We start from the raw sequence: 25,565 nt of genomic DNA, 5'->3' as shown, positions 1-25,565 counted from the left end.
TATTTTTCTCCAATGGCTCACGCATGTTGTTCTGGACTGTCTGTTTTTTTGTGAAAAATTTTGGATAATATTATTTACTGTATGTGAATGTGATGAGAAACCATATTTGTATGATGCCCTGATATGCAGGGCTGTTTTTAGTTGATGGTTTGAAAGATTATATCAGTTTTGGAATTGCAAGCATGTAGAATTATCTGTATGTCTGTCTGCTTGTGTATGTTGGAAAGATAGTAATTATGTAAGCCAGGCATGAAGATAACATAATAAATCTGCACTGTCCTATAAAAACAAGCCTGAAGACATAATTTTCATCTGTTTGGCTGATGAACTGTGGAACGGTTACAGTAACAGGTTATCTAAGGATTGTGCGGTGGCCTACCGCTTAAACATCTTAAGTGATGACCAAAACGATGTAGACTCAAAGTCGGCTAGAAGTTAACTAAGCCCTCAAGCAAAACACTTAATCTCAATTCATTCGAGGAGTTTTCTCTACAGCACTGTAAGTGTTATTTGGATAATTGTTTGAATAAAAACGTCAACTACACAAGAATTTCAAGCAATTACTGAGATGCGAAATTTATGGTTTAGTTTATTGTTGCAGACATGAGATTAATGCAATACAGCTACAGGTATACCTGGAATCTCCTACAATGGGCTCATTGTTGAAAATCTTTTGTATATGGAGACAATACCTGATCTTATTGAATGTCTTGTTTTGCGTATCAAATAAAAAATACAGCATCAGCGTTTAGGGAAAGCACAGACTATATCACTAGGAGACCTGTTATTTGTGTAAAGGAGGTGTGGGAATTACATTGCTCATGTTTGCCTGTCTAGTGATCTGATGGTATGTTGTAAGGTTAATGATAGGTTAAATTACTGGTATGCATTCTCTCTCTCTCTGCCTTGCTCTCGCTCTCACTCTTTTAAAATCATATTTCACTTTTATTAAAAAAACTTTTTGATAATTTGAATCAAGTTTGGTTCCAAAACGCAGTAAATTCATTTTGACTAAAAATGTGTTTTCTATACCAAGAAAGTGACAAGATGAAAACCACTATTTTCTGTTACAAACGTTCACATAGCATTTTTAGGTTATAGTAACATTAAAAATTCAAATCCATCATTTAATTTTCAAAGATTTATTATATAAACTGATTATTTTTTTCCACAAAATGCAATAAATCCATGACAAGGGTTTTTTTTCCAAAATGCTATAAATCTTTTGACTCAGTATATAAATGTGCATTCATCTTTGCCATGTTATATTAATTTAGTTGACTAGTGGTATACACTGATAAAGAATAAACATTAATGGGATTAATCAAAACACTTACTTTGTCATTGCTGCTGTCATCCTTGGGACGTTGTCGCTGAATTTTTTAACAGCAATCAGCTGTAAAATGTTTTCATCTTGCTCGATTCTCATTGACTTTGCGTAAAAAAATGGAAAGTTTTTCATAAGATCCACTGGGGTCAATGTCTTAGCATGACAGAAGCTTGATGCCGTCGATAGAACAAGCAACAGCCGGCATTTTTTCTTCAACCGAGTGCCTTGCGTAAATTTTTGGTTTACGTTTCTTCTTCGCCACAGAAAACCACCACAGGTTTATCATTGCCATCAAAATTACGATTTTGTTTTTGTTTGTTTGTTTATCACGAAGTACAAAGTAGATGAGGAAAACTAGGATTCCATGTGTAGTCAACGCACCACCATATATTATAAAAGATGAAAGAATAACACGGCGGATATCAGATTTTGCGTAAAATTAAGAATTTACTTTTTAATACTGACCTGATAAAATACAGATTTTGGCTGTAACTATTTTTTTAAATGGCGTTTATTGCATTTTGGAACCAAACTACCCATGTCATTATGTCTTTCTTTGTTGAAAAAGAAAACATTCCAGGATTTTTTTCCATATAGCAGTTTAAAACTGCACTTTCAATGCAGGTTCAAAGGGCTCTAAACGATACCAACCTGAGGCATAAGGGTCGTATCTAGCGAAATTAATGAATCGTTATTTTCGCCAAATAAAAAATATGTCCTTTTCACCACAAGTTCTCGTCTTGCACTAGCGTGTGATGCACCAGTATGATCTTACGTATTACTTAATTATTCCGTAAGGTTACGCATGACCTATATGAGAAACTTCGGCTCCAGTGTTCACAAGACCGTTATTCGTCAGTGTATTGTTTAAAATGTTCCACATGTGTGTTACACATATGTAACACGTGACCCTTTGACGTGATTATGTAATACATGGTTGTGCTGGTACTGAAACTGTAAACCATTGAGGTCCACTAAAGTCCACTATATTGAGAAAAATCCTGGAATGTTTTCCTTAAAAAAGTAACTTTTTTTCGACTGAAGAAAGAAAGACAAACATCTTGGATCACATGGTGGTGAGTAAATTATCAGGATTTATTTTATGAAAGTGGAGTATTCCTTAAAGACTCTTTTTGGAGGTTTTGTCTAGAAGTAAAATTGTCTGTCTCTCTTTTATATGTCTGTGTTCCCCAGATACGGATGTATTTGTTATTCTCTATTCTGTGGTTTCTGGAACGCTCCGATCATCAATTTCTCAATTCCCCAAATGAGTGAACCTCGTAATAGCTCTATTTAGCATTGAAAAACGTGCCCTGTCTAGCCAGTTCGATAACAGCTTTGGTAGACTCAAATGCTATTATTATATTGGCACAATTCGTGAAAATAAATGTTTGCTGCTAAGTAAACACATTTTGATTGTTAGATTAAATAGGTTTTTTGAAACAATTGAAAGTAGTTTTACCCTTATACTGTGCTCTGGACAAAATTGTACTATTGTCTTTGATTTTGTTTGCAGTTATCGCCATTAAATTTATATGTCAATGTGATTAAATGCTTGTGCTGAAAACTATAAGGTTGTAGGTTCAATCCCAAAACAAGCAAGGTATTAAGCATCACCGTTATGCCCTTAAATGTTAACTAATAGATTTTTCCCTGCCTGTCAGCTCAGGAAAGTTTTTAGTGAAGGTCTTGGTAATGCGCTTATTCTTTTTCTGTCAGGCAGTCATAACATTTCTTTCCATAACATTGTGATGCCTATTTCATAGATAAATGAAGCATTAGTTTTCTCAACAGAGACTTAACTCTCCTTGGACGTTTTTTGACAGATTCTTCCATTTTTTTTCTCCGTCTCTGACAGCCATCTTGAACATGGACTGCTCGGTGGTGGATCTGGAAACGCTCCAGGCTCTGTATGAAAACGTAAGTCCTCAGCCCATGACGAGGCGTGACGGTGCACCTCAGCGGACGTGATGAATCCTGACACCCCTTCTGCGGATTCCATAAATGATCTTTCATCATATCGTTAAACTTTCAAACCTCCCCGAACCGGACAGGAACGTGAACAGACCCTGAGGTCTTGGAGCTTAATGCAGTCCACCCCAAAAGAGAGCTGCGGAAATGTGTGTTAAATACCAAAACAAACTCGCAGGCCGCATACACCACTGGAATGAGTAAGGTTTACCATGGAGCCAGCGTGCCTGTCACTGTCTGAGAGAGAGAGAGAGATGAGTGTATCAAGACAAACATGTAGACATTGGAAATTTAGATGGACAGGGCTGAATTTTTCCCTCAAAAATGAAAAACGAATAGTTCAAAATTGAATGATGATCTACCGTGCTTATGTTATGTAATTCATTGGCAGCGGCAGAATACGCCCGGCTCGACTTATTCGCCAAGCATAAATTCTTCTTGGAAGACTTAACCTCTCTTTTACGATTGGTTATTATCAAATTCAGATTTTCTTTTATTGCACTTATAAGTGTCTGTATGCACTGATGAGTTTGCAAACCAAGATTGCCCTGTGCCTTGAAGCAACAGTCGTAAATCTTGCTGTCAGTAGGAAAGATCCTTTACACATTTTTTAAATGTGAGTGTGTGTGCACGTCATTATGATGAGATAAAGACAGGGTGTCGCGGCCATGGATCACACGATGCCAGATCTTTCCACACACACATGCACACAGTCAGACATATGTGGTTTACGGGGGCAAATCTATAGACACAATAGTTTTTATATTGTACAAACTGTATATTCTATTCCCCTACCCTACCCCTGTCCCTAACCCCAACCATCACAAAAACCTTGGCCATTTTTTAAGCTGTTCAGTTTACGACAATTTTTTTGCATTATAAATATGTCATTAGTCCCTTTCACACATACAGTCTTTACTGGTAATTTACTTGTAAATTGCATTTAACAGGTCATGTATGAACAGAGCCTTTCTGGTAAATCAGTGCTGCCAATTTAGCAGTAAGAGATGTTGTAAGATTACCGGTATTTAATGGTAAGTGCTATTCGTGAACGAAAAATATAGATTACCGTATAAAATATAGATTTAGAATGGACAACGTCATACTGCACTGACAGCTTCGGCCAATCATAACGTTTTGAAACAGATAGCGCATTCAAAATGACGTTTCCATACGCATGCTGCTTAACTCATTCCCCGTCTGCCATTTTTTTGAAAAGTTGCCACCAGCATTTTTTTGTGATTTTCACAAAATGCCTTCCAGGAAATAATAGCATTTTTGTGAAGGATTTTTGTAAGAGATCAGATTCAGAACGATTATCAAAACATACACAGAGTTTAAAAGTCTAGCACAACTGAAATGAACATCCACATTTCTTCACCAAAGAACATTTGCCGAATTGTCGACGTCTTTAGCACACTTATTACTGCTGTTCAAGACGCAGGTTGGGTCTCTTTTCCAGTTTAGTTACGTTTGAAGTTACCTAATGCAATGTTGCAATTTCGAGCAATTTCGCGACTGTCAGCATTTGCCACAGATGTAATAATAATAATTCCTTACATTTATATAGCGCTTTTCTCAGTACTCAAAGCGCTTTACATATTAATGGGGGAATCTCCTCAACCACCACCAATGTGCAGCATTCACCTGGTTGATGCGACGGCAGCCATATTGGGCCAGAACGCCCACCACACACCAGCTTATTAGTGGAGAGGAGACATAGCCAGTTAGTACGAGGGGATGATTAGTAGGCCAATGGGCAAGTTTGGCCAGGATGCCGGGGAACATCCCCTACTCTTTTTTCGAAGGACATCCTGGGATTTTTAATGACCACAGAGAGTCAGGACCTCGCTTTAACGTCTCATCCGAAGGACGGTGCTTTTTTACAGTATAGTGTCCCCGTCACTATACTGGGGTGTTAGGACCCACACAGACCACAGGGTGAGCACCCCCTGCTGGTCTCACTAACACCACTACCAGCAGCAGCCTGGTTTTCCCAGGTGGTCTCGCATCCAAGTACTGACCAGGCTCAGCCATGCTTAGCTTCAGTGGGCAAGCTGTCTTGGGCTACAGGGTAATATGGCTGCTGGGTAAACAACATAACACGGACCGTGGATATGAAGTCGTAACCGCCATTGTTTACAAATACAAAACGGAGCTTGTCACGGGGCACAGGTAATTTCCGCTTTCTCATCGCTTTTGGTACTGATGAATGGTATCTTACTGGTAAAAAGATGGAACGTCACTGCGTGTGTGAACAGCACATTTTTGCAGAGATGCAAAGTACTAATGTATTTTACTTTATTAAAGTACATTTTTTAAGTATCTGCACTTTATCAGGGTTTTTCTTTTACTTTAATACATTTTAAAGCATAATATCAAACTTTTTATTCCACTACATTTTACAATAAATATCTTTTAGTTACATAAAAAATCTAGTAATTGAGTATTTTACTCAAGTAAATATAAAAATTATACAGTACATAAGTTAGTACTAAATTTTAATGTATTTAACTTGATAGTCGAGTAAAAAGTATAAAGTTATGCATCAGAATGTATTGAAGTAAAAGACAAGAAAAACACACTGATAAAGTACACATATTTGAAAAAAACATTTTCTTGAGTAAAGTAAAAATACTTGAGTACTTTACACGTCTGCATTCATGGTAATTTACTGCAATTACTGTCTGAAAGAGGCTATTGACATGTCAAATGTCAATTATACACTAATCATGTCCTGTAAAACACATAAATCAGCACGCCCCCACAGACCCCCACACACAGTCTTGCATGTCTTTTTCTCCTACTACTTTTATTGTGCTTTTTTATGCATAATATGCTTTTTTGTTGTTTCTACATAGAAAACATCTATCAGATTTGGAACTAACTGAAACGGATTTGCATTGCCTTACAGAAAAAGCACAAGAATTTCACATTTTCACATGTGATCACATACGGAAGAGGATTAGGGCCACTGGTGAAAAAAATATTTGAATTTTGACTTTATTCTCAGAATTCTGACTTTAATCTCAGAATTCTGACTTTATTCTCAGAATTCTGACTTTAATCTCAGAATTCTGACTTTAATCTCAGAATTTGAATTCTGACTTTAATCTCAGAATTTGAATTCTGACTTTTTTCTCAGAATTCTGATTTTAATTCTGACTTTAATCTCAGAATTCTGACTTTAATCTCAGAATTCTGACTTTATTCTCAGAATTCTGACTTTAATCTCAGAATTCTGACTTTAATCTCAGAATTCTGACTTTATTCTCAGAATTCTGACCTTAATCTCAGAATTCTGACTTTAATCTCAGAATTCTGACTTTAATCTCAGAATTCTGACTTTAATCTCAGAATTCTGACTTTAATCTCAGAATTTGAATTCTGACTTTATTCTCAGAATTCTGACTTTAATTCTGACTTTAATCTCAGAATTCTGAATTTAATCTCAGAATTCTGACTTTAATCTCAGAATTCTGACTTTATTCTCAGAATTCTGACTTTAATCTCAGAATTTGAATTCTGACTTTAATCTCAGAATTTGAATTCTGACTTTATTCTCAGAATTCTGACTTCAATCTCAGAATTCTGACTTTAATTCTGACTTCAATCTGGTGAAAAAAATATTTGAAATCTGACTTTAATCTCAGAATTCTGACTTTAATCTCAGAAATCTTAGATTAAAGTCAGAATTCTGAGATTAAAGTCAGAATTCTGAGAATAAAGTCAGAATTCAAATATTTTTTTCACCAGTGGCCCTAATCCTTTTCCGTAATCACATGTCCACATAAATTGCAAAAATGTGCAAAAAAAAAAAAAAAACGTGATCACTTGAAAAAAGTAATATAATATACATAACTATATTATCAGTGGTGTATAAGACCTTACTAAATGAAATGTATTCTTACCTTTGAACCGTTTTTATCTACAAACTGTACATTGCGGGTTCCCTTACACGGAAGTTGCCATTTCTCGCCACCATGTTTCTAGCCCTAAATGGCCAATCTGCTCTACAGAGCTATTTTCTCACTACAGGTACGCTGTCTCAGCCGTGACATTTGTCCTGTGGCGGCTACCGTAGCTTCTCTATGTATTTCGAAAGGAAGGGTGAGCTGTGAACTCAGCCATTGGTAGCAATTCACAATCTCACCGGTAGATACCGCTAAAATCTACACTTAACACCTTTAAATAGGGGACAATGAAGGGTAGCCGGTTGTTATCACAGATTAAACCCTGATAGTGTGATCAGGACCTTGTATTGATCAGGGTTTTGTATCTTGTGGGAACAACCGGCTGGATGTACTTTCTGCGTGGCTACTTGCCACATGTAAATTACTGGACACAAAAGATTGATTTGAAATCTTATTAGCTCATTTGTAATGAATGCAAACCCTCCAAGTGGAAGAAATTGCATTTTTCTAGCAGCATTGAACCAACATGAAATTCAAACAAGACAAACACGCAATCTGGTTTAATAATTTGTAAATATTACCTCATGTGTTATTAATTATTAATATTTATATTTAATGGATTTGTATGTATTAAGCGGCACAATGACTTGCAGCACACAGATGAGGCTGTTTTATTTGTTAGTTGTTTTTTGGAAACAACAAACATTGCAATATAAGTAGTACAGAGAACAGTGTAATAAGATCTATAACGTAATGCATGTTATTGTCATTAATAGATTTTCTATTTATTTACTAAAAATGTTCCCGATTACACCATATAACAGGGTGCGTCCAAAATATGCACCAGTAAAAGTCTATTGTGCATCTATTTTTACTCCCACACTCTTTATTCTCGTGTTAGATTTCTGGTGAAAACTACTTTCCTTCCATCAATCCTTCCTCCCCAACCCTTCTCGCTGTAGCTCGAGGCGGTGCTGTTTAGATGTTGAGGTTGTTTCTCTTTAGTGTGCGAGACTCCACGCTGTCTCTGACTCCTACAACCAAAACCACAGAACACCCCCTCACACACACACAGTCTATCCCGATTTCCTCTCCTGCTTGTTCTCTCTGGCAGTCTGAAGCGCAGATCTGTATGCGAGAGGCTTAATCGAAGCCCATAAAGTAATACATACAGACACCAGAGAGCATTGTTTTCCTCATTAGAGTTTATATCAGTATTAGATCGTTACTGCGTGCCCGTGAACTGTTTTATAAGAGGTGCCTGCTTCTTAAGCCTGTTTTCTTCACGGTGTGATTCAGGTCACTTTCAACCACATCCAAAAATCAAATTAGATTTTCTTTTCTCTTGATGTGCTTTATTCACAGAGGGCTCAGAAAGAAGAGATGGATCAGATTGAGAAGCACATCAAATCTTCAAAAGACAAAAAGAACTTAAAACCGCTGGACAAGCCTGAGCAGTAAGACCTTGAGTCAACTCGTATGGAAGACACAAAACTTTACAAATCAGTTTTCAGATATTAAAGAAAAAATACTGGAGTTGTCAGTCTGTCTGTCTGTCTGTCTGTCTATCTATCTGTCTATTCTGCTGTCTATATGTCTGTCTGTCTGTCAGTCTGTCTACTTATTTGTATATTTATCTGCCTGTCTGTCTGTTTTTTCTGCTGTCTGTCTGTCTGTATGTCTGTCTGTCCACCCGTCCGTCTATTTGTTCACCCGTCTGTCTGTCTGTCTGTCTGTCTATCTATTCATCCATCTGTCTGTTTGGCTGTCTATCTGTTTATTCACCCATCTGTCTGTCTGTCTGTCTGTCTGTCTGTCTGTTTGTCTATTCACCTATCTGTCTGTCTGTCTGTTTGTCTGTCTGTCTGTGTATTCACCCATGCATCTGTCTGTCTGATTGTCTATCTATTCCCCCGTCAGTCTGTCTGTCTATCTATTCACCCGTCTGTCTATCTGTTTATTCACCCATCCAGCTGTCTGTCTGTCTGTCTGTCTGTCTATTCCCCTGCAGTCTGTTTGTCTGTCTATCTACCCATCCGCTTGTCTGTCTGTTTGTCTATCCACCTGTCCGTCTGTCTATCCACCCGTCCATCTGTCCATCTGTCTGTCTGTCTGTCTGTCCGTCCGTCTGTCTGTCTGTCTGTCTATCCACCCGTCTGTCTGTCTGTCTATCTATCTATTCACCCAATTGTCTGTCCGTCTTTTTTATCTACTCACCCGTATGTCTGTTTGTCTATCTATTCAACCATCTATTTATCTTTCTATCTGTCTGTCTATTCACCCATTTGTCTGTCTATCTATTCACCCGCCTGTCCGTCTGTCTATTTATCTTTTCACCCATCCATCTGTCTGTCTATTTATTCACCCGTCCATCTATATGTCTATCTTTTCACCAATCTGTCTATCTCTTCACCCCATTCACCTGTCTATCTATCTATCTATCTATCTATCTATCTATCTATCTATCTATCTATCTATCTATCTATCTATCTATCTATATATCTATCTATCTATCTATCTATCTATCTATCTATCCATTCATCTGTTTGTCTATCTATCTATCCATCCATCCGTCTTTGATATTGGTATTTGGTAATTCTCTGTCTGTCTGTTTATCTAGTCCCCCCTCCGTCTGCCTGTCTGTCTGTCTATTCACCCATTTGTCTGTCTATCTATTCACCCGCCTGTCTGTCTGTCTGTCTGTCTGTCTGTCTGTCTGTCTGTCTGTTTATCCATTTACCCATCCATATGTCTGTCTTTCTATATATTTACCCATCCGTCTGTCTGTCTGTCTGTCTGTCTGTCTGTCTATCTATTCACCCATCTGTCTGTCTGTCTGTCTATCTATTTTCCCCTCCGTCTGCCTGTCTGTCTATCTATCCCCCCTCCGTCTGCCTGTGTGTGTGTGTGTGTGTGTGTCTGTCTGTCTGTCTATCTATCCCCCCCTCCGTCTGCCTGTCTGTCTTTCTTTTCACCCATCCGTCTGTCTGTCTGTCTGTCTGTCTTTTCACCCATCCGTCTGTCTGTCTGTCTATCTATTAACCTGTCCATCTGTATGTCTACCTATTCACCAGTCCGTCTGTCTGTCTATCTGTTCACCTGTATATCTATCCTATCTATCCATCCGTCTGTTTGTCTATCTATCTTTCAATCCATCTTTGATATTTTGGTATCTTTGGTATTTCTCTGTTTGTCTGCTAGATGGATGTCTTACTTTCCTTGTCTCATTTATTTAGCTCTCTCTTTATTTCTCACTGTCTATGCCTCTGTCTCTTATAGGTTTTTGCTACAGCTGTCCCAGGTTCCTCAGTTCTCCGAGCGAGTTTTCTGTATTCTCATTCAGTCCAGCTTTACTGAGTGTATTACATCACTTCAGCACAAGCTGGAAACCCTGCTGAGAGTCTGCACGGTAAGATAGGACTTGAAGCACGTCAACCAGATTTTATTTCATCTAAATCGAGAAAGCAGTGAAGAAAACATCTGTTTTACTGTATGGAGCTTCTTCTCTGTTAACAGGCTCTACAGTCAGGTCAAGGTGTTCTCCGGATTCTAGGTTTGGTTCTTGCTTTTGGGAACATTATGAACGGTGGAAACCGAAGCAGAGGACAGGCAGACGGATTCACTCTCGACATCCTGCCTAAATTAAAAGACGTCAAGAGCAGTGTGAGTTAAAGATGAGATCACCAGTTTAAGTTAGGGATTACAGGCATAAATTATAGAGGCCGTTACTAACATTAAAATGATCCCAAAGTTTATGCTGGTCCACCTGAAAGCCCAGCACTGAATCAATGTGCTAAAGATGGAAATGGTTTAAGATTATCTTCGTAATATGGGTAATAAATAGATATTTGTTGACCTGTATAAGAATTTAGATAGCTTGATGGTTTTCTGAGGCTGCTATCTTGGTCATAAATACTGTAGAGCATACTTGCACAACAAGCAGTCTACAAAATACAAAACCATGCCAAGGCAATGGCCTATAACTACAGCCCATTTAAACCATGTTTGATGCACACATGTACATGCGTGTGTGTGCCCACCAAATCTGGCCTTTCGTTAAAAAACGCTTTGAGCTACACGTCTAAACGAAACCATACAGAACGTATACAATCACAAAACATGAAAAATGATTTTTCTTCATTGTTTATTTTCATCTCTGTTTTCTTTCTTCACTGCCTCCATCAGGATAATTCTCAGAGCCTCCTGTCCTACATAGTTGCTTACTATCTGCGACACTTTGATGAGGTAGGTTGGAAAACTGTTTATTTCGTTGGCTCAACCAACCTCGCTCTCTCGGGTCCCTTGGACTCTCCACCAGCCTTTTACTCATGGCTTGTCTTCATGGCAGACGAGAATGTGGCTTTGTTTCTCATTTCATCACTTTTATTTGTCTTTCTTTTCCTTTATGGTAGAGACAAATGACCGCTCTGAATGAGCAGGACCCTTTGATTGCCCAATGCCCTTTTTTGGATGCAGATTAAAAGGGCTGTATTGTAAATACCGTTAGCGATCGGTCCAGATGTGGTGATTGCGAGGCCTTGTCCAAATGGACAAAATATGAGCCACAGGTTGTTGCTTCTAGAGCGCAAATAATGAAGAAAGCGCACATGCGTGTGCATGCAAACAGCTTTGATCTTTTACAGATGGAATGCTATTGAGATTAATTTGTGACGTTTTAATTGCTTTTGAAATGATAGTGATCTTTACGCATACAAACTTTCTATTAAAAATCATCCATTGGTACAATCTCATTTACATGAACTTCCTGTTTTCATATGATTTTAGCTTAAGGGGGTTTTCACCGACTGTTTCGAATACTGGTGCGTTCTCTCCTTGGTTCTGTTTGTTTAGGCATATGTGAACACTGCAATCACGCTTGGATACACACACAAAAAAAAAATTTTTTTTGTTCTTTGTTCTTACTGCTTTATTAACCATGAACAAACATCATTGTAACCAAGAAGAAATTGCAACATTGTAATAATTTGCAAGCATGGAAGATGTGTGAAACTGCTCTAAGACTTCCCATTGTTTGTTTGTCAGGACGCAGGTAAAGAAACGTGCGTGTATCCACTTCCCGAGCCTCAGGATTTATTTCAAGCTTCTCAAATGAAGTTTGAGGATTTTCAACGTGACCTGCGCAAACTACGTAAAGATCTAAACGGTGAGGTGTGGACAGGCCTTACACACACTTCCATACATGTTTACATGAGCTCACATATACATACAAACACATGTGAACTTTGCCATACAGTAAACATAACCTCACATGCATTCAAATGTGCATATTTAAGCAATATCGCTCGAGTAGGATGCCGTAGGCCGAGTGCCGGAGGCAGACGCAGCCGTGATGATATAGAGCTATATCGCATGACTCCGAGAGCAATATTGCTTTTATACAACAGTTCGACGGCACATGTTTGAAAAACGAAAACTAGAAAACAACAACGGAGTTATTTTAAAAGCCTCTTTGTTTGAGAACTACTTCTTCCGCCACGGATTTGAGGGCGGCCAGAATGACAGGTAACACTTTCGGCTGCTTTGAATCTCATAACAACTCAATGGATGGAAAAGCCGTTTCTTTATATTACCATTTCTTGGTCACAAAGTGTAGTTTTAAGATTAGTTCAGTCGAGAATGTATATGTATTATATTTAAATCTGCAGTCGATTAGTAAAGATAGCGCCTGTTTGAACGTTTGCTTAGTGAGATTCGGTTTGAATGAGAACCAAAGCATGAGCGGACGTCAGTGTTATTGTTTGTTATTGTTGAGCTCCAGCATGCCAATATGTGGGGTATTCACAATTATTTCCAAATACAATTGTAACATACTAGGAAGTAACATCAATAGCTGGGTTTCCATCGAAACATAAAGCAAATCTTTTCAAAATTTGCAAAACAGAAAAGCGAAAGCGAATTAGGTGCATTTCCATCAAGTTGTTCAAGTGAATGAATGTGGTAATGGTAGCATGGTAACCAACAGTAAATAAAACAAGGCACGCTTAAAAAAATGGAGACTGGACTACATTTAGTTACGATTTGGCAATTTATAAATTTACTAGCAGTGCAGCTTGTAATTATCAAACTGAATGTTGTGCACTGAAAAGAAATGCATAATATTTGATGCAGAGACTAGTAGCAAGGACATTGCGATGACGTTGAGCCCCATATAGTGTATGGGAAAGACAACGTCACTGATACAGCTAGACGACCTGGGTTTAATGTTCTCTACCGTACGTCAGAATTTATTAGGCAAATGCGTTATTTGCATTTACTCTTTTTCCGCTTAACGCCCCATTCAGACAGCCAACGACAAGCAGTAGCAGAGCAACGCAATCTCATTCATTTCAATGGAAACCTGGCGACTTCCGGCGACACGAGCGAAAGTGACCGTTGGCGACCGTATGGGCGTTTCCAGCGACACGAGAAAGTTAAGAAAAGTTTAACTTTATGCAAATGTCGAGCGACTTTCAGGAGCGACTACCAATGAGAACAAAGCAGTGGAGTTCAAGTCATCCTTCTCTCGTCATCAGTTACTGCCGTGGATGGTACTCATTTGTTTATGACAAGCAGATTTAGAAAAGCCTCATTGAAAGAGACAAGCGACACACAGCGATAACGTCACTGGCTGTCTGAACGAGGGGTAAGTAAAAAAAAACTCAAGCGAGCGTAAAAACTTTTTGTGAATTAAAGGGCGCCTATTTCATTTCTAAAAAGAATTGTTATTTTGTATATATATATTGATGTGATTATTCATATAACGAGGTAGGGCCATACAAATTACGGGAGAAATAACAAAACGGTAGGAGGGCGGGAGATATGTGTGAAATACAGGAGACTATTCACTAGAGTGTTGACAGGTATGCACCCTAACCTAACCCTAACTTGTCATGTTGGGCAAAACTGTCTACTAAATCCTAAATATAAATCCAAATCCATTAATGAGGGCATCTAGCATCAATTTGAACGATTCTAGAGATCTAGAGTTTTAATTTGTCCTTGAGTCAGGTGCTTTTCTCCCAGTATTGGCTTGTATTTTATTCAGTTGATTTTGAAGAAAGACTAGCGGGTACCTGTAGGTAAGGCACTGAAACAGCCTTATAAATAAAGTCTCTCATTTATCAGGTTCTCAGAAGGCCAAAGATATTGGTTCAGCTTGAGCTACAAGTCAAAGGTTGTACAACCAAGCTTAAGCGTAGGGCAGAGTGCAAATGAGGTGTACGGATTAGATTATATGCTCAAAGCCAAGTTTAAATCCTTGCTAACATTTTTTATTGCCATTTACAACACACATTTACACGCACACAGATGTAGAAATACTCACATTCCACTGTCAGCATGTTTGGCTTGTTCAGCTACTGAAAAAACATTCATGATGTTGATGTGGTCGATTTAGAACGCTGCTCGACATCAAAAACACATTTACAATGAATCATTTATACGGGGTGAGAATGTCTACCACGCTCACGAATTACATACGCTTTGCCTTTTTAAGTAGGTTGGATTTGCTAAAGCCAGGAGATGGATTTGTTTTTGCTCATGGAAATCATGATTGAAGAATGGAAGGGTTTTGATGCATTGCTATACAGCCTATTAGCTTTGCCCCTGTTGTTAGCCATATTTCTGTCTCCAAGTTTAAATCCCATGTTGAATATTTGCATTGTTAATCTTTCAAGAGCATATTAGTGAGGTCCACAATACACGTGGCTGATGAATTGTAAATGTGCTTTTCTCAGAGCGTGTACTTTGAAATCGCTTTACCGTACACCTGTTGAACAAATCAGGCCTACGTTTGTTTAAGATTTTTCTTCTGGCAATGTTCTTGTGTTTCTTTGAATCATTGGTTCACATCCCTAAAATTTCCCTGTGGTCCAATAAGCATGGCTTCTCTCTTAGCGCAGACAACTACGCCAAGTTCATACAATAAATGGATCGTCGCTACATTAGCGAGCTAGGCTAAGCGGTACAGAAGATGCTGCATGCTGACAACTGGCACTGAGTTATGCGAGCAACACGTCAGGTTCTTGCTTTACAGGGCTCACCATCCAGCTGGCTATAGCATTAGCATGTGTGTGTTTGTTAATCGGCACGCTAGGCTGTGATCCATCACAATGTATCTATGGAGAAAGACAGAGCGAAACCTCTCATGGGCTCCTGTAGGACTCCAAGCGTATGATGAACAGGAGCATAGAAATGTTCATGACTGGGGATTCATTAACATCCGTTAGCACGGGTCACATATAGCACATTTTACTCTAAGTTGATACAGCTACATCAACTTTTACATGTATGCATTTGGCACATGCTTTTATCGAAAGCTTTAGTGCATTCAAATTATAAATTTACGTGTACATGTGTTCCCCAGGAACCGAAAGAATGATCGTTTGCGCCAGCTTTATCTTGACTCTGACTCGACACTCGATATCTGGTGTTGGTCTTGACTCGGACTCGAGTTAGGCTCCATTACAACACAGTTTTGCGCTGTTAACACAAAGCACTACAGACTGAGGGAAAGTGCAGTTTAGAAAGATTTCCAATTTTTATGATTGAAAGCATTGATCTGGTGACGAAGTGGACCGACAAGCTCTTGATGGTAACGTGAGTGGCGTAATTTAATGGGGTTAATTGTATCCCATGCTAAAAAAGTAGCATTCAGAACACATGGCATCTTCAAGTTAGCAGTACATCCCAAAGCATATGTTAAGTTATTTAGGCTATAGAGCTTCTGCGGTTGACACCATTTTGGCAGGCAATATGGAGGGCGCTAGAGCAGCTGTAGCAATGGTTTTGATAGTGGTTGAACAATTTAATATCCAACATTTTAGACCTTACAAACCTTACTATTTCATATACTATACTATTACGGTTGTATAAGGGTTTATATGTGTAATAGTAACCCTAAAATTACATGAAAGAGTTTAAAATGTGTTGCCTATAACTGTCTTGATGGGCTATGTAACAATTTCTAGTATACACATCATCATTAAAACACAATTGTTTACACACATTTCCATAAAAAAATGTATTATTGCAAGGGCCGATCATTTGGATATTTTTACGTCGCAGTACATTTGGAATTAAATGGGTTAAGATTTCATGACATTTATAATAATAACATTAGCTAGCATAGCTAACTACAAACAAGGACAGTTACTTTGGGTTTACACCAGACACGAATTCAACGATTTGCGGGAGTAGATTACATTCAAAGTCAATGCAATGACGCGTTTAGATGCGTCCTCCCTCGCGTGGGGTGATGCGAATGACGCGATATAGGCACCGTGTTTGCCGTGAAAACGTGCGCTATTCGCCTCAAACGCGTCTTCGCACAAGTTGAAAATATTCAACTAGAGCAAAAACTTCGCATGACACGAAGTTAAATCCCGCGAGTAATCTAGAGCGAGTAACGTGATGCCCCGTGTTTGGTGTGTACATAGCATTAGGGTCGATTACAAGCTAACACCACAACTTCATTTACCCTTCCAATGATAACAAAGCAGGTTTTAGGTGACAGAAAGTTGAATATTCATCGCAAAATTAGATTGCATCCATACACTACAAATGACCATTTGAAGTTTGTTTCTAGTACTTATCATTCTTGGACAATTACACCAAACATGAGAGATGTGCAACCGTTACAACTTACCCCATAGGTGGGGTTAATTATAAAAGGCAGGGGGTTAGTTGTACAATGGCAAGAATTACGCTGACATTAGCGGTTTTGATATCGTAAGTGCTGAGGGGTTAGTTGTAACACAGCTTTACAATTAACCCCGCTGGGTCAAAATATTTTCAAGTTTACCAGAAAAGATGCTAAGAGCTGCAGACATATTTCTGATGATGCTATTCAAATGATGCTATGTTTTAATCAACAAGACACTGATTAGGAAGACATCAAATTGATTTTGGTATCTTACACACCCAACTCAGAAACCGAAAAAAAACCCCACATGATGATAAAATGTACTTAGGAGCCACCAAAACACTCTAGTTAAACTTCTATAGTTTTAAAATCTATGAGATGTTTTCATCAGTTAACGTGAATGAATGAACATGAACATGAATGGCATTAGGTCATGTTCTGCAATTCCTAAACTTTTCCTTGCATTTTGTTCACCTGTTTTCTTTCTACTTCATAGCCTGTTCTGCAGAAACTGAAAAGATGTGCAATGTGTCATCTGAGGAGCACCTGCAGCCCTTTAAGGACAAAATGGAAGAATTTCTTACTAGAGCTAAAAATGCAATGCAAACTGAGATGTACACTGACCCTGTGTGACAGCAGAGATGAAATGCTGTGAACTGAATGTGACAGACTATAAACTGGACAAAAGGCCTCTGGGAGCCTATGGGGATTCTGGGAAATAGATCTGACCAGAAAACATTTTTGTTGAAAACTAGTTTGACATGAAAAGTTAGAGTTCTTAATGTCATATCTCTGTGTTTGACATTGGTTGGTTCCCATATATTTTTCTTTGACAGTTAAATTTGTCTAAGTCAACCTGTCTGATTTGTCTGCTGGGGTAGTAGGTTTTGTGGCAATAGAGGCTGTACAACAATAAAAAATGTACAGTATACAGTATATGTCACTGGCGTTGTTCGCGGCAGAAGTTGAAAATTTCTCTCAACTTTTCAAGCGTCAACATAGGCTTCAGCCAATCAGATCACTTTATGCAATTACGCTAGCCAATCACATTTATGTAAGACAGGAGAACAGAGGAGCATAAAAATGGAAGAAAGATTCATCATTGCTGTGGGTAACACTAGCAACACAAGCTACATCAGCAATCGATAGCACAACCAAACTGGCGTCCATTAGCTGTCAAAACCAAAGCCGCCTTTTTTTGTTGTGGCCTCTCTCTCTCTGTCTTTCTCTGTCTTTGTATTCAAATTGGTCCTCATAACAAAACCCACATGTGTTCTGGCGGCAGGGGTAGCATGGTGGGGTCCTCGCCAAACGTCCCCCTCCTCATCTCAAGCGCTTTGATCTGGAGACTCATGGGTCTCTCTCGCCTGGATCTCCGGGTCTCAGATGGGCGACATGACCATGGAAAGACCCCCTCAATCATCCCTGTCCCTTCAAACCGCCTCCAGTTAGAGCAAACAGACAGAACCAGGATAGGGGAAAAAACAACCTTATTTTTTTGTTATTTGTATGATTTTGAAACTCCAGGAGAGAAACAGTCTCTGGCTCCACTGCATAAACCACTACTGTTTATTTTTCAGAGCATGAAATTAACTACAGAAAGGAAGAAAAAGTGAGTGAAAAACTGTGCGAAAGGCTGTTGTTGTGCTGTTTGGTCTACGGTCATTATAGTACAACCATATTTTGAAGCAGAACTATTTTCACAGCCCTGGGTGTTGAGAACTAATGTGATAACCTGTTTACTGGAGTCAAAACAAGGACAATGTGCTTACAACAGGTAGATTGAGATATTATAGAATAGAAACCAGCTGAAGTATTTTAGTATTAAGCTATGTTGTGTATCAAGAGAACGCATGGTATTACCAAGTAATACCTACAAGTAATCCCAAGTATTGTTTTTCATCTACTGTAAATGGCTAATGAAAGAGATTTACATTTAAATGTGCATTTGGCAGATGCTAATATATCTTGGTATACATCTTGGTGGTTGCTAGAGCATGATTTCTGGGTGGGTTTCTTTCTGAACCAAGTCAAAGCACTCCGTTACTGCAAGTCCGTAATATTTGCTATATGGGGAAGAATGTAATGTATCGTAAATGAGTGAATGATTTCAGACACTGACGTAAATACGATGTGTCAGAGAGTACTGTTGCAGACACCTGTGTGGCTTTATGGATTGTACTGTGAAACTGTAAAGTTGTCTTTTTACAGTTTTTGTCACGTTTGTCATGTTAACTGTATGAGTTGATATTAAAGAGAACAAACGCTGTGTCACTGCGCCGCCATATTTGCAATGCCTCCTAGAACAAGACTAACAAGAGATGTCGATTCTGTCCCTCTCTCAGAGGATTCAATTTTTTACGGTTGGCGATTGGCTCTTTTTACTGGGAGGCGGGACTAGAGCATCCATTCTGACCATTGCGATCTCCCCCCATTCATTTCAATATCAGTGTGGACCTTGTTAATATTGTATATCTTTGATTGCATTCATTTAATTTTGCTAATTTTTGTCAACAAGACTCAACACAAGTGTATACACATATTTTGTGGTGTTTAGTATCCTCCAGATGATTCCAGTCATACATTTGTCTGGTGATTAGCGAGTATACATCGAGTGCATTATGGGTAAATTGAAGGGAATGAAGGGTTTTGGACACCACTACAAATGGTGGCCGTACAATAAATATAGTGCACTATATAGGATATAGGGAAAGTTTTCGGACACCGCATGTATTTATCACTAAGAAGAATGCGTATGTAAGCAAACATGTACTGTGGGGGCCTATAAAATCCGTTTTATTATTTCCCAAATTCCATTTTATTTTTTCCCAAATTCCGTTTTGTCCATTTTAATTTATGGCAATTTTTACCCTTTACTGTTATTTTAGTCAGTAAAGAGAGTGTGACTTTAATGTTAATGATTAAAATTAACACAAATACAATAGGAATGACCTTAAATTTATTGAGCTAACATTTTTTCACATTCCCTGTTTGCAGTAGGGCTGCTCGATTATGGGAAAAACGGGATAACAGGATTACTGACTATAAAAACATGCATTTACACACACGCACGCGCGTGTGCACATGCACACATAAACATTTTACTCAATTCAATGTATTGTTTTAGTGTTGTTGCAGAAGGCTACACGTGTCAAAGCAGTGGTGCCTTCAGAAGTGCCTTAAACACATCCATATTTTAAACACAATCGCTTGAAATGCATATTACTACAAAAAATCGTAGTTCACTGACAAGCTGGGCCATAATGCATACATATCACAGGCGTTATGTCCGCGATAATTAATGTGAAATTGCCCTGCTTCTTACTATTCGGACAGGATTAGTTTTACATAGCGAGGTGGTGTAATGCAACTTTTATCAGAGCTTCTCAGTGATTTTAGTCCTGTCCAAATGGTCCATGTCAGTTAAGATTACGGCGACTTTTACCTTCGGTAAGAAGGTCCGGAGAAATTACCTCAGGTAATACTAATCCAGTGCGAATAGACCAGCTGTATATATACATGTAAATTTTGTAATTTTCTGTTATTTTGCGGTTTTTAAGCGCTTAAAACGCATTTACTTGCAAGTCAGTTCCTGAATACCACGACACAAACTTAAAAAAGCGAACTCCCGCGTTTTAGGCTATAAAACATGTTTTGTTTCATACCATAAATATCTCTTCACTATCTGCTAGCTGCCTATCCCCTGAACACACTGTAAAAAAATGCGGTCTCTCCCAGGCTCCACAAACTGCAACAAAAACAAAGTGGCCAAATCTACCACCACGAAACATAATAAAGTGTTCCATCCAATAAACGACAAGAAGAATTTGGGGGTGGGGGTTGGGCGCGTTCATGACTCTTTCAGAAAGCACGGCAGAGAGGGGCAGGAGTTAGCTACGCTCCATTTTGTTTGACGACACTTTCAATGTCAACAAGAAGTCACGTCACACAGATTCGCTTAAAGCACCTATAAACACAGTGTTTCGAGTTTTTCTCGTCTGTGTCATGTTGTTTGCACATACATACATACATGTGATCAGGAAGCAAGGTAATGTGCATGTGACACAAGAGGTGACAAGCTGCGTAATCGAGTTACCACTCCCACTTCTGAATGTTTTACTGAGATTTCTAATCCCGTGGGAATTGACCATCAATATTACAGACGTCCTGTGGTAAAATTACATTACCCATCTACCCCTATAAAACTAATCAGGTTCGAATAGGGCTAATAGTCTACTTAAACAGTGGTTCTCAAAGTGGGGTCCGGGGCCCCCAGGGGGGCCGCGAGATGGTGCCAGGGGGGCCCCAGTTTTATGACATTTTATAAAATACATTCATTTATCATGAATTCTATGTAAATAAACCTAAAAAAATGGCTACTAACCAACAGCACTACTTTGTATAACTTAATATGTTTTGTTTAATTAAAATGTTAAATTTTAGAACAGTTTTTGTCATAAATTTGCTTTGGGGGGAGCTGCGAAGGAATGCACCGTACACAAGGGGGGCCGCACGCGGAAAAAGCTTGAGAACCACTGTACTAAAAGATGCATTAGTATGTTAATCGTTAACCGTTTGGGACAAATATAATGTTCTTTAATGTTAAAATATATGAGTGGCGCTCTGTGGTGTGGCAGGAATTTGAGCAGCGTCAAGATCGAGTCACAGCGGACAACCGCCATCAGGCATCGCCAGTGTGTGTACACTCATAGAAAATAATGTGTTTGATTTTTTTATACATGGCGCGACGCACAGTGTGCAACCTCCTTGAGGGCAACGGAAAGAGCTGTAAACTAAATTCTGTTCTGTGAATTCTTGAGCCATACAACACCTTTGTGTATAGATGTAAAGACATTGGGGTTGTCAGTTAATTTGTTAGTGGATTGGAGGAGACTCTCCAAGCCTTTGAGACAGGGGGAAACTAAGTGACATTGACATTACACTTAATGACATCAGAGATTACTTTGCACCTCCTCAAGAGACACTTAAATACAATGATAGTGAATGGCTACCAGGTCCTGTTAAGCCAAAACAGAGAGGAAGCACAATAAAAGCATCATAAAAATGCTAAACAGAATCAAATTGAGCATTTTCATTGAATTTGTTTGTTTGACGACCATTGTCACATTCACTTTCACTGAAAGTAAAAGAGCAGCTTGGACATTGAGCAATAAAAATCCTGTACTGGTTCAAGAAAGAACCTGTCTTATGGCTTTTAAAATACATTAGGGTGAAAGAGTGAACGATGACTTTGTTTTTTGTGTGACCTGTCATTCTGTCATCAGAGCTTATGGAAAAATGTTTGTGCTGAGAATGTCTGCAAGACAGCAAATTTTTCAACATGATTTTAAAATGCATGCTTGCGATTCCGTCTTGATGTTTTATTTCAGCAGATTACAAATCAGATTTCTGATGGTTTACGTTTGTCATAATCTGTGAATTACATATCTGTGAATACATATTCACCAACCTAAAACAGAGTGCTTCAAATTAAATGAGCAAAAAAAGTCTGTTTGGAACTGAATAGCACACTTCTGACAGTCTTCCTATGATAACATGTTTTTCACTGACCAGCAGTACAAATACATATTTTAGAAGGAAAACAATAGACGGTGTCATGTTTATAATGTCTCTGCCTTGTTCTTTTTTTCCACACAGCTAAAACCGAGCTTGAGCTTCGGGAGAAACAGCTCACTGACACACAAAAGATGTAAGTCGCTTATTGGGTTAACCGTGCCAAGTACCGTGTCAAGTTATGTCTTCTGTGGATGTGTATGTGCATCCATTCATTCGTGTTCTTTTCTACCTCTGCTGTAGATTTCTTAATAGCACAATTTTTGAGATTGATTGGCACTTTAAAACCATGGCTCTTATGTCTAGTTAATTCATTTTAAAAGCATTTGGGTTTATTTTTTAAGATGTAGCTCGTGCCTGCAGCTCTTTTTAAGTACTAGACCTATGCATGCCAAAAGATTGCTGCAGGCAAAAAACAAAATTACAATTGAAGACGATATTTTTCACAATTCCTAAGTGTAAACTTTCTAATCTTATTTTGTAATATTTCCTTCATAGTCTCATGCTTTTCTCTGAATGTTTTCCAGTTTTCTGGAGCTCAGCGTGTTTTTCTCAGTCAGGCCTAAGGGAGGAGAGAACGAGGTTTCACCAAACACATTTTTTACACCATGGCATGAGTTTTCTTCAGATTTTAAAGAATTATGGAAGAGAGAGAATAAAAGCATACTGCAGGAGAAGTAAGTAAAATCATGCCTCTTTGTGTCTTTTGCATCTGTGTTAATATTAATTGCTCTAATTTTGTGTTTTTTAGGTTAAAAGCAGCAGAGATGACTTTCAGGGAGGCACGAGAAAAAATATCCTACAGCATCAAACCTAAACAAGCATCAGGAATAGTAAGCTTTTATAAAACAGATTTTGTTACAGCTAACTCGTATAATACATCACACATAATAACTTTTCTTATCTAATTGCAACTATGAACTGTTTTTTTTCCTCTGTGCAATTCAGAAAGCCAAGCTGAGACAGAAGATGTGAATTTCTGTGCTACCTACATTACAGTAATTGCAACAAAACTCACATGCTTGATTGTTTTTACTTTATTTTGTCTTCTTAATTTATTCAACCTACAGTATGCCAAACGTGATAGCAATAAGTATACTAAGGGGCAGTTTCCCAGACAGGATTTAGAATAATCCAAGACTATGCCTTAGTTTGGACATTTACAAACATACCTTACAAAAAACAATTCTGGTGTGCATCTTGGAATAAAAGAGTGGCAGTAATATATGTTAAGATATGCCAGTGCAAGATGTTTTTAAACTAAGACAGCTTAAACATGCATTTTAGTCTGGGACTAGGATAAGCCCTGTCCGGGAATCGCCCCTAAAAGTTTTTGTACAGTACATGAATACGGTTATATTTAGCTATTTATGCAGTTCTGTATAAAGACACTTAAAGCTTAAGCATAAGATATTTTTATAAATAGGGGACAATACAATGTTCAATATGATCCCGCCTTCTAAAGAACTAATCATCAATTGATGAAAACTGACGATTCCCTAGAGGAGGGGTTCACAGAGTCCCATGAGGTGCTTGCCATGTGCAGTAGCTGAAACAACTTTGAATAAAGGCATTTTTACAGCAATTTAAATTTATGAAACAAAAGTTATAGTACAGTTGATGCCAGGTTTGTTGGTCAGAAATATGTTATTTAATTGTGATTTTTGAGATATATGTCTTTTCAAGTAAGCATTGCAAAGATGGCCGCCTAGTGGCCCTCTTGGGACTTTGGCTCAAGCCACAAAACTAAACAATTTATAACTTCAGATTTGCAGAAGCACATGCTAAATATGTTGTAAACCCACACTGTTATTTAAAAGACATGTATGTGGAATGGATTTAAAATATAGTTTTATTGGTAGCTGAAGATACTCCATACATTCTGTGCAGGCACAGAACCAATGAGAAATTTTACCAGACGAGAGATTACATTCAATTCAGTTTGCAATACTAATTCTGGATATAATGTTTATGTAATATGAAAATAAAATTATAAGTGAAAACATAAATACACCAATTCCTGGGTCTGGTGCGTATCTCTTGGATATGCAAAAAGTCATAAAAGTATTTAAAATCACTGAATTGTTTATTTGTTAAAGAGAGTCTGGCTGATTGTTTTATGGTTACAAGGCACTTACTGTATGTGATCAGAAAAACAGATATTCTGTATAACTGAATCTTATATTGTGCATCCGCAGCATAAGTATCCATATTTGTGACCCTGGACCACAAAACCAGTCATAAGTACCACTGGTATATTTGTAGCAATAGCCAATGTACAGGTCAAAAGTATTAATTGGGTCAGTAAAGAGCAATGTTACATGAAGATATTTTGTAAATATCTTAGGAAGATATAGGAAGATACATTTCATACCATAAAAATATATATATATATATATCTAATTAGTAATGTGTGTTGCTATAATTTGGACAATTTTAAAGGTGATTTTCTTACCCTCAGATTCCAGATTTTCAAATAGTTGTATCCTGGCCAAATATTGTCCTATTTTAACATACCATACATCAATATAAAGCTTATTATAGGGATAGTTCACTTTAAAATGAAAATTCTGTCATCATTTACTTGTTCTCATGTTGTTCTAAATCTGTATGAACTTCTTTTTTTCTGATGAACACAACAGAAGATATTTCGAGAAATGATGGTAAACAAAGCAGTAGGTGACCATGGACTTCCATAGTAGGAATACAAATATATGATGGAATTTAATGGGTACCATCAACTGTGTGCTTACCATCATTTATCAAAAAAAAAATTTTAGTCATTTATCACAATACTTCCAAAATATTTTTTTCCTACTATGGAGGTCGGTGGTCGCTTGGTGCTGTGTGTTTGCCTTCATTTCTCGGGGTGTCTTCTTTTGTGTTCATCAGAAATAAAGAAATTCATGCAGATTTGGAACAACATGAGGACGAGTGATGATATAGATTTCATTTTGAAGTGAACTATCCCTTTAATTCAGCTTTCATGTGATGTATAAATCATTTAGAAAAATGTACCCTTATAACTGGGTTTGTGGTCCAAGGTCTTATTTATTCAACTAGTTCATCATAATTCATAACTAGTCATAACTTTTATGTTTTATTTGTTTATTGTAATGATTGTTGCACAACG

General features: G+C 38.0%; 1 protein-coding gene across 3 annotated transcripts in view; it reads left to right on the top strand.

Annotated features, from left to right (window-relative positions):
• Positions 1–24,814, top strand: part of fmn2a (formin 2a) — a 62,102-nt gene extending 37,288 nt beyond the window's left edge. For 2 of the 3 annotated variants that reach the window (XM_073869297.1, XM_073869296.1), the window contains exons 8-18: positions 3,189–3,250; positions 8,581–8,672; positions 10,495–10,624; positions 10,732–10,878; positions 11,401–11,460; positions 12,259–12,379; positions 17,355–17,453; positions 22,523–22,568; positions 22,960–23,109; positions 23,184–23,265; positions 23,381–24,814. In XM_073869297.1, coding sequence (XP_073725398.1) covers positions 3,189–3,250; positions 8,581–8,672; positions 10,495–10,624; positions 10,732–10,878; positions 11,401–11,460; positions 12,259–12,379; positions 17,355–17,453; positions 22,523–22,568; positions 22,960–23,109; positions 23,184–23,265; positions 23,381–23,407 — 1,016 coding nt within the window. In that variant the 3' untranslated portion in view covers positions 23,408–24,814. Of the gene's footprint in view, positions 1–3,188; positions 3,251–8,580; positions 8,673–10,494; positions 10,625–10,731; positions 10,879–11,400; positions 11,461–12,258; positions 12,385–17,354; positions 17,454–22,522; positions 22,569–22,959; positions 23,110–23,183; positions 23,266–23,380 lie in introns of all 3 variants that reach the window. The other variant, XR_012370412.1, reaches the window with a different exon arrangement.
• Positions 24,815–25,565: the final 751 nt, after the last annotated feature.

This window comes from Misgurnus anguillicaudatus, chromosome 7 (assembly GCF_027580225.2).
Source record: "Misgurnus anguillicaudatus chromosome 7, ASM2758022v2, whole genome shotgun sequence".
Taxonomy (NCBI): Eukaryota; Metazoa; Chordata; class Actinopteri; order Cypriniformes; family Cobitidae; genus Misgurnus; species Misgurnus anguillicaudatus.
The sequence above is the reverse complement of the archived record's forward strand: the minus strand, read 5'-3'. Positions and strand labels throughout refer to the sequence as shown.